We start from the raw sequence: 10,067 nt of genomic DNA, 5'->3' as shown, positions 1-10,067 counted from the left end.
CTATACATACACCGACCCACCTACTCATGCAGACCTGCCACCCCTGCCCCAATTTTAAACTCCCCAGGCAGGAACTACCTTTTATTTGTTTTGCTTCTCAGAACCTCCCACAGTTCTGGAGACCTAAGCTCTCAAAACAGTTAGTGAGATGAACGAGATGATCCTAAATTGAAAACAATTACAGTCAAATAAAAGATGGTAACAAAAACCAAAATGGACATCTGCATGAATGCAGCTAGTTATTTGAGTTTAAATGTTCATATTGGTTGAGGATGAAGTAGTTGGGATTATATTAATGGATTGCGTGCATGGTGGTTTTGGTTGGAAAATCCATTTTGTTAAAGGGAAACTTGCGTTGGTTTAAACAGGGAGACTTTGTCAAATGGAACGGGAACAGAGGCAAAGCGGGAAAGAGAACTGACAGCAGCCCCGAGGCTGAGACTGGGCAAGGAGAGTTCAGGAAGATTGCGAGGATGACTGGCCAAAAAGCCCAGGCACAGACACTAGCTGCGATGACAGTGATGATTAGGGAATTGGAGTTTTAGATCCAAGAAGGTAGCAGGAGTGGGGGTCTTTGCTTTTGTGAGTAAGTCAGCCTTTTCACCTAGAGTGGAAAAACGTTGAGGAAAAGTCTTAAGGTTCATCACCATGCTACACTGTGGTCACACAGTGTGTTTTTTTGTATGTAGGGCATTTAAAATCTTTTATATACCATCTTTCATAAATGATATATAATTGTATTTATTATTTTAGATGATGTATCTAAATTATATTTTAGTTATTAATGAAGGAAAGGTATTACAGCTTTATCAATGTTTTCAGACCATTACAATACCGGTAAGACTCTTTTGCTGGGACCAGCAGGTGGCATGGTAGTTAAGGCTCTACATGACTGACCATGGTTCCAGTCCCAGACCCTATAGATTGAGGGTCACACTGGGTGCATGTGCATGCATGTCCAAAAATCCCGAAAGAGAAATGGAGAAGAGATTTCTGCAAGACCATCTCCCTGGGAGGTGATTTCTCACCTTCCTTCTGTGTAACTCTGTCTGTCTTTCTGTAGCAAGTATATGTGCCCCGTGGCAAAAACATAAAAAAGAAAAAAGGGTAAAAGATTTGAATGCAAATGTACAGAAGACGTACTGATAACATGAAAAGATCTTGAACTTTGTTAGTCATTGTGGAAATGCAAGATACCCTTGCAAACACTGGAATGACTAAAAAGAAAATTAAATTTTTTGTAATCTTACCAATTTAAAAAAATTTATAAACTATTCTAAAATAAAGATTTGCTTTTGAAAGACTTGTTATTTTAGTTTTTGTATAGGGAGTGTGTGCTCGCTGGAGAGAGTGAGAAAGTGAAAAATCATGCACACCCTGGGACTGGGTATGGCCACGCCACAATCCCTTCTTCATTTTCCTTTTGGGATTTTAGGCATACATACACACATGCCTGGTGTGATTTTGAAGAATTCCCCCCCTGGGGAAAATGAGGGTGGATAGTGCAATAAGTGCCTAAAAGGGGCATTTTTTTTGGGGGGGGAGGTTTTTGCTATAGGGCATGTGCACTTGCCAGAAAGACAGAGACAGAGAGACAGAAAGCAAGAAATCACCCCCTGGGGGGATGGCCATGCCGCAATCCCTTCTCCTCCATTCTCTTCTCAGGATCTTGGGCACACATGCACACATGCCCGGCGTGAGTTCAAGCCACCGGGTCCAGGACTCGAACCACCATCGACTACATGGGAGTCCAGCAACATAGCCATTATGCCAACTACTGGTCCCAAAAGGGGCATTTTTAAGGTATTAAGTAAAATAAAGAATTTTCTTCACCTGGAGCCTTAGGGATAGCCTTGGGGGGAAGGATGAGTTGGGGCAAGATTCTGGTAGTCACCCCCAGGAAGAGAGACCAGTGGGGAGGGGAAATCTAGACATACCGTTTTAGTCCTCGCTAGAGCTGTGTGAAGGGATTTGTAGTGTTTACAGATGATGGGATTAGTAAGATTGTAGAATCAGGGCTTTAACTACTGTGAGACTCAAGAGTTTATATTCTTTCCCCTATGACCTGGCGATCTCTTGGGTCTCTCTTTTTTGTTTCTCCTTTCTGTTTGGAGAACTGTTGTTCCACCTTGGAGGTAGGATATTGGATGCTAGGTGGTCTTTATAGAAAGTCTGATGATCCTCGATGAGAAGAAAGGGGAAAGGAAGCTCGAATCCCTTTATCCAGCAAAATTCATTAGACCTACAGGGTGCCTGAGTCATAGGGTGAAGAGGTCAAGCTTGGGGCCAGCAGGTGGCATAGTGGTTAAGGCACTGGACTCCCATGTGGTCAACCACTGTTTGAGTCCCCAGCCCACTGGCTTGAAATTGAAGCTGGGCACCCATGTGTGTGCTCAAAATCCTGAGAGAACAAAGGAAAAAGAATTGGGAATTGCAGAGTGACTCCCTCCCACCCTCCGGGGTGATTTCTCACTTTCTGTCTGTGTCTCTGGCAAGTATGTGCACCCTATAGCAAAAATCTCTTCAAACAAACACACACAACAGAGGTTTAAACTTAATGTGGATGGATCTTTTTTAAAATAAGAAAGCTCAGATGGGCTTGAATGCAGAACATCTTTTCTTCTGACATGACACAGTAGTGAGAATGTGGCCTTCGGAATCAGACACAACCAGACCTGAACTCCATCTGCCAGGGGTATGACTCGGGTGAATCACTCACTTCTCATAGGCTCTCGTAGGGCTAACGTGAGGACTAAGCAGGATGACGTGTGAGAATTGCATAGCACAGTACCAGCCTAGGAGACAGCTTTTCCTGTCCTCATCTCCCAAGCGTGAGGTTGTTGAGAGAGCTCCACTTAAAAGCTGGAATTACGGAGCTTTCTCTAATTTTCCTAGCCATATCTGGGCTATTGTTTTTTTTAGAATTTATCATGACATTTCCTTTGATCCTGATAAAAGCCCAGTGAAGTGGGTAAGGCAGATACTATTCATAAATGAGAAAATGGGCCCTCTTCGGCATTTCTTTTTTTTTTTTTTCTGTATATATATTTTAAAAATAATTATTTATTTATTATTATTATTTATCATATGGATTTTGCCAAAGACAGAGAGAGAGAGAGGGAGAGTGAGAAAGCAAGCCACTAGTTCCAGGACTCGAACCATGGTCAGCCATGTGGGAATTCCAGCACCTCAACCACCATGCCACCTGCTGGCCCTTCCCCATTTCTTTTGAATATCTTTAGAAATAATCTGCTGAATGAAGAAGATTTTGTGGAGTTCTAAGTGGTATGATAGTGACATCCACTGTAACAGCTCCTGTCATTACTACCTTTGAAGAAGCTGAAGTTTAGATCATTTATCCCTGTCTTCAAGAAGAATTTAACAGTTGTTTTTATTACCTCCCATTTTTGGGGGTGGGGAGGTGTAAAATGTATCATCAAATATATTTTTTTTTCTTTTTTCTTTTTTTTTTTTTTTTGAGAGATTTTCACTGTAGGGCGCGTGCGCTCGCCAGACAGACAGGGAGAGACATAGAGACAGAAAGCGAGAAATCACCCCCCAGGGGGGATGGTCACGCCGCAATCCCATTCTCCTCTCGGGATCTTGGGCACGCACGCACATGCGCCCGGCGTGAGTTTTAAGCCACCGGGTCCGGGACACGAACCGCGGTCTACTACGTGGGAGTCCAGCGACATAGCCATTACGCTAACTGCTGGTTCCCTCATCAAATATATTTTAATGGAAGTATTTAATTACAATAAAACCTCAATTTTCTGAAAATTACCATCACTTGGAAGATCTGAATTATTAAAAGAGATTTTAAGATGCTGATAGAATCTCTAGACTGAGAATTTCAGAGTTCCAAGATAATTGTGTCCTTGATGTTTAGGCTAAACTAGATTTCAGTGAGTGTTAAGAGTATTTGATGGAGAAAACCAGAGACAGGAAAGTAACCAAGGCTGTCATAGGCCAAAGGAAAGTGAGAGATGGCAGGTGTTGGAGCAGCTCAGGCGAGGTGACCCAGGTGCAGTGGGGAACAGAACTGGAATGACAGGAAGGCAGGCGATAGAGACCCATAGTGTTTTATCAGGAATTCACTTTTAAAAGATACTTCCTGAGGTAAGTTCTGAGTTCCTGCCCTTGGAACAGTCGTTGAATGTATTGACCTCAGAATACTTAAAATTTTCCATGGGGCTGGACAGTGGTACAACAATAGAATGTGACACTGTGTGAGGCCGCCCACATGGGAAGGGTACTGGTTTGCTTCCAGACACCTCCACAGTGCGCCAGGCACATGTGTGCCCACGATCCAGACTGACTGAAGCTACAAGGGGATCGCGGTACCGTGACCCAGTCGACACCTGCTAGCTCACACTCTCTCTGTTTCTCTCAGTCTCTCTCAAGACTCTGTTGGGGGTGATGTATCTCTTCTGTCTTTTTGTCTTGCTCATTCATAGAATAAAGAAACTTTAAAAAATTTCTAAACAGGGGCCAGCAGGTGGCATGGTGTTTAAGGGTGCTGGACTTCCCATATGGCTGACCATGGCTCGAGTCCTGGATCTGATGGCTTGCTTTCTCACTTTCCCTCTCTCTCTTTTTTTCTCTCATTCTGTCCCTCTCTGGTCAAATTAAAATACAGTTAAATAAAATAATAATTGTTTTTTAAAGACTGTTGATAGCTATTATTCTGGGTAGTCTCATTTTTTGAGTAATTCCCATTTAGAATGTATAATTACCAAAAAATATGTATTTTATATATTAGATATTTATTGTCTCTTTCTTTCTTTTTTTAAAAATTTAACTTTATTTATATATATTTGGACCAGAGAGAGAGAGAGAATGCAAGCCACCAGGTCTGGGACTCGAACCATGGTCAGCCATGTAGGAGCCCAGCACCCCTAACCACCATACCACCTGCCGGCCCCCTATCATCTCTTTTCATAGTATCATAAATCACTTTTATTATTTAGATGGATTTATTCCAGGTGTATTAATCTGACTTTGAGATATGTGTTAGTGTTGGATTAATTTTGAAGCAGGTTATACTTTATCCCTTATTCTTTGTGAGATACTTTAGAAGATGATATTGAATGTATTTTTTCTTTTACATTTCAGAATCTTGATTTTTGAAGAAAATCCTGGTATCAGACATGACTGAGTTCTGGCTTATATCTGCTCCTGGGGAAAAAACCTGTCAGCAAACATGGGAGAAACTCCACGCAGCAACTACAAAGAACAATAATCTGGCTGTCACTTCCAAGTTCAACATTCCTGACTTAAAGGTAAAGCTGCACTGTGCAGAGGAGTGTTTGAGTTCATCACCCAGGGGAGGCCAATTCTGGCTCACGGTAGAAATGAGATACCCAGGTTCCTTTAAAAGAAAACTCTTCAGTCTTTCGCTGTTGGCAGAATTTTAAATGTATCTTGCTTTTTAAAGATTTTTTTCTTTTAGAGAGACAAGAGAGAGAAAATGAGAAATCACCCCCAAGGGGAGATGGCCACGCTGCAGTCCCTTCTCTTTCATTCTCCTCTAGGGATCTTGGGCATGCATGCACACATGCCCGGTGTGTTTTTTCAAGTGGCCAGGGTCTAGGACTTGAACCGCTTAGTTGGCGAGGTGCAATCTAGCTGCCTTAACCACCACACCACCAGCTGGCCCATTTTTTTGAGATTTTTAGGAGTAATAAAACAAAATAGCGTCTTTCCCTGCTTAATTTGTGCTTTTCTGAGTTGTGATGAGAAATCACATGCAAATACTTATTACTTTCACAAATATGATTTTCAGAAGTGACAAATTTGGGCTACCTGGTGACATAGTGGTTAAGGTGGCTGGATCCCACATGGCTGACTACATGGTTTGAGCCACACTCTAACAAAATTTTTTAAAAAGTGGAAAATCAGGACTGGGAGGTGGGGTGGTGGTTAGGAGTCTGGATTCCCACATGGCCAACCGTGGTTTGAGTCCTGGACCTGGTGGCTTGCTTTCTCTCTCTCTCACTCTGGTCAAATTAAAATCAAGAAATCAATAAATAAAGTTAAATAAAATAATTATTTAAAAAATTAAAAAAATCTTAGTAATATTATATATATATACATATATATGTGTATATGTATACATGCATATACACATACACACACACACACACAACATATTTCAAATTATCAGAGGATGTGTGCTCTCATGGGGGAGACAGGGAGGGAGGGAGGGAGGGAAAGGAAAAGGGAGGCAACCCCCTCTCCCCAACCAGTGAGGCATGATAACGCCATAATCCTTTCTCCTCCGTCTCTCCATCCCGCCAGGATTTTGGGTGTGCATGCAGATACACCTGGCATGATTTTCAAGCTTTCATGGCCGAGACTTGAGCCACAGTCAACCATGTGGGACCTGGCTTCCTTTAACCATTAGGCTGTGAATCCCACCTAGTAATAATGTATTCTTTAATATCACAGTGAATTAATTTTTCTGTTGTTAAGTTCATATTGTGCCAGCTAGCATTGTAAATGTGTCACCATAGCATCTGCTTAATCCTCCTTGGCACTTCTAACCTAGTTATTTAATGTAGTTTAATTTATGAACCATTATTAAAGATCAGGAATCAAGCAGCTCAAAATGAAGCGTGTTGCCAGTAATCAGTTGACTGAATTTTTGTAAAGAATGGAAAAGAGCATGTTATTTACATTTTGCTGGGTAAGTAAATGAAGTAGTCATAGGCAGAATTCATTTAGAAAATACTTAAAGTGACTGGTCTTAACATTTTGGGAGTTAAAGATTCCTCTGAGACAGAAAGTTTCCTCGGAAATGTGCTCATTTACACACATGGAGTTTGCATACAAACTCATTTACTATCTCTGGTGCTCATCCACAGACCTGTTTAAGGGCCCGGGACTTGGAATGCCCTACCATCAGTGGATAGTACAAGCACAGGCCTGCCTCTGAGGAGTTTTCACATCTTAAATGGTGCTTATACCCATGCATTAGAGGATTACCTTGTAGTTATAAATAGTTTTGAAATGTCTGGCAGACATCTTTTAACCACACTTATGCATTATGAAATAAAGTACAGAGAACTTACAGTTTGTGGGCCCTTGGGGTCACAATGTGATATAATTTTGTTAAAGCAAAACCAAACCTGAGGGGCCAGCAGATGGTGTAATGATTATATCACTAGACTCCCATGTAATCTATTACTGTTTGAGTCCCGGACTTGGTGGTTTCAAACTCAGACCAGGTGTATGTGCATGTGCATGCGTGCTCAAGATCCCAAGAGGAGAATGGAGAAGGGATTGTGGTGTGGCCATCCCCCTTGAGGGGGTGATTTCTGGCTTTCTGTCTCTCTCTGTCTTCCTGGCAAGCGCACGCACTCTATAGCAGAAACCTCTCAATAAAGAAAGAAAATGTGTTATGTAACCTAAAAAGTAACATGCCTTATTTCCCTTCTAGGTCGGCACTCTGGATGTCTTGGTTGGCTTGTCAGATGAACTGGCTAAACTGGATGCATTTGTAGAAGGGTAATGTACTGGGGCTGGCAGGTGGTGTGGTGGTTAAAGGGCAGTGGACTCCCATGTGGCCAACCGTGGTTTGAGTTCCTGGACTTGGCAGCTTGCTTTCTCACTTTCCCTCCCTCTCTCTCTCTCACCCTCTCTCTCACTCTATCCCTTTCTAGCCAAATTAAAATAAATAAATAAATAAATAAAGGTAATGTACTTATACGTATGAAGTAGAACAAAACAAGAGACACTATTATCAGGCGTCTGGGCATTGGCTTTATTGTCTCATATGTTCTACTTACTGGAGTGGTTTTAGGAAATGATGCCTGGGCTTGCCCTGTAGTCCTAGTCATTCTGGGAGCCAGATCCCAAATGGTCAGCCACAGTGTAAATCCTGGCCCTGGTAGCTTGATAAATAAATATACAGGGCATGTGTGTGCCCCCAACTCCTGACAGGATGGAGAAATAGAGGGAAAGGAATTGTGGTATGACCATGCCCCATTGGGGATGCTTTCTCTCTCTCCTCTCGTCTTCTGTCTCTGATAAGTAAACTGCTCCCTGGCAGTTAAATAAAGAGGGACGAGCAGATGGCACAGTAGTCACGTCACTGGACTCCCACGTAGTCAACTGTGGTTTGAATTCCCAGACCCAGTGGCCTGGCGTGTGCATGTGTACCCAAAATCCCAAGAGGAGAATAGAGGAGAAGGGATTGCGATGAGGCCATTTCCCCGGGGGATGATTTCTCGCTTTCTGTCTCTGTCTCTCTGGCGAGCACACGTGCACCCTAAAGCAAAAATCTTTCCAGATCAAGTCCTAGACCTGGTGGCTTGCTTTCTCACTTTCCCTTTCTCTCTTTCTCACTCTGTCCCTCTCTGGTCAAATTAAAATAAATGAATAAAGTTTAATAAAGATAATTCTTAAAAAGGAAAATAAAATGGTGACTTTTTTCTTTTAAATCAACCTTATGAAGTGGTAAGTAAGATACAATAAAATTCAGTACCTATTTGAACGTACAAATGGCAATTCTTATTTTTTTTTTTTTGCTAGACAGTGCATGTGCTAGCTGTGGGAGAGAGAAGGGCGTGACCATGCTGCAGTCCCTCTCGTCCATCTCTCTATCCCCTTAGGATTCTGGACACGCACATGCATGTGCCCAGTGTGAGTTTTAAGCCACCAGGGTTGGAATTCAAATGGTAGTTGGCCATGTGTGATCTGGCTCCCTTAACTACTGTGCTGCGGGCTGGCCCTGATTCTTCTTGAAATGTCTTTATTTAGATATCCTTTACACACCAGGCAGTTTGTGTATTTATTCAGTGTCTTAGTGTATTTGCGCAGTTGTGCAGCGATTGCTCCTGTCAGTGTTAGCACGTTTTGATTACTGCTCCCTGCCCCAAAACACTCTTCCAATTCTCATCAACAGTCTCTCCCCGACCCCCACTGTCAATCTACTTTTTGACACAAAATTTGCCTGTTTTGGCCATTTCATATTAAGGGGAATGTAAACATGGTCTTTCGTAACTAGCTTATTTTGCGCGGTATGGTGTTCAAAGTTCACCTGTGCTGTAGCTTGTATTCACACTGCTTTTATTACCAAGTACTATTTCATTGTTTAGAAATACCACATTTTATCAATCTGTTCTTTGGTTGATGGGTGTTTAGGTGGTTCCCACTTTTTGGCTTACATGAATAATCCTGCTGTGAACATTTGTGTACAAGTTTTTTTTTTTTTTGGAGAGATTTTTTTGCTATAGGGCGCATGCACTTGCAGGACAGACAGAGACAGACAGAGAGACAGACAGAAAGCGAGAAATCACCTCCCCGGGGGAAGGCCATGCCATAATCCCTTCTTCTCCGTTCTCCTCTTGGGATCTTGGGCACACACGCACACGTGCCCAGTGTGAGTTTTAAGCCACTGGGTCCAGGACGTGAACCACGGTCAACTACGTGGAAGTCCAGCAACATAGCCATTACACTAACTGCTGGTCCCTGTGTACAAGTTTTTATGTGCTCATAAATTTTTATTTTCATTGGTTATATACCTGGCAGTGGAATTGCTGGATTATATAACTCAATGTTTAACTTTTTGAGGAACTGCCAAACTGTTTTCCAAAGCAACTGCACCATTTTATATTCCCACCAGCAGTGTACAGGGTTCTAATTTTTCCACATCCTTGTCAGCATTGTTGCTATCAGTCTCCTTGATGATAGCCACCCTAGGGGTGTGAAGGAGTATATTAATTAAAAAGATTATTTTTTGTATGGAAGTCAGACAGATATAGACAGATGCATAGAAGTTCTTTTTTTTATTAAATTTATTTATTTACATTCATTCTTCACTGTACATCAATACAGCATACAAAGTGAGATTTTTCCATCCAGAGTACACTGTATATTGGCTCAGTCAAGCACATCAATATACATGTTATCATCAACAAATAATTTTCCATTTCTTGTTCCCTGTATGTTTTGCTTTTTTTCCCCATCCTTGATTCCCTATCTTTTACCCTTGGCTGTCTCCCACTCTCCTCCTACACTGTCTCTGGTATCTATGTTTGCTTTCTATTTTCTCCCCCCTTATT

General features: G+C 42.0%; 1 protein-coding gene across 1 annotated transcript in view; it reads left to right on the top strand.

Moving 5' to 3' along the window:
* ATP6V1C1 (ATPase H+ transporting V1 subunit C1) overlaps nucleotides 1-10,067 on the top strand; it is a 48,628-nt gene that overhangs the window by 9,704 nt on the left and 28,857 nt on the right. The window contains exons 2-3 of the mRNA XM_006145574.2: nucleotides 5,116-5,282; nucleotides 7,442-7,509. Coding sequence (XP_006145636.1) covers nucleotides 5,151-5,282; nucleotides 7,442-7,509 — 200 coding nt within the window. The 5' untranslated portion in view covers nucleotides 5,116-5,150. The remainder of the gene's footprint in view (nucleotides 1-5,115; nucleotides 5,283-7,441; nucleotides 7,510-10,067) is intronic.

This window comes from Tupaia chinensis, unplaced genomic scaffold, assembly GCF_000334495.1.
Source record: "Tupaia chinensis unplaced genomic scaffold, TupChi_1.0 Scaffold000154_1, whole genome shotgun sequence".
Classification (NCBI taxonomy): Eukaryota; Metazoa; Chordata; class Mammalia; order Scandentia; family Tupaiidae; genus Tupaia; species Tupaia belangeri.
Note: the sequence above shows the minus strand (reverse complement) of the source record. Positions and strands in the feature narration are given on the sequence as shown.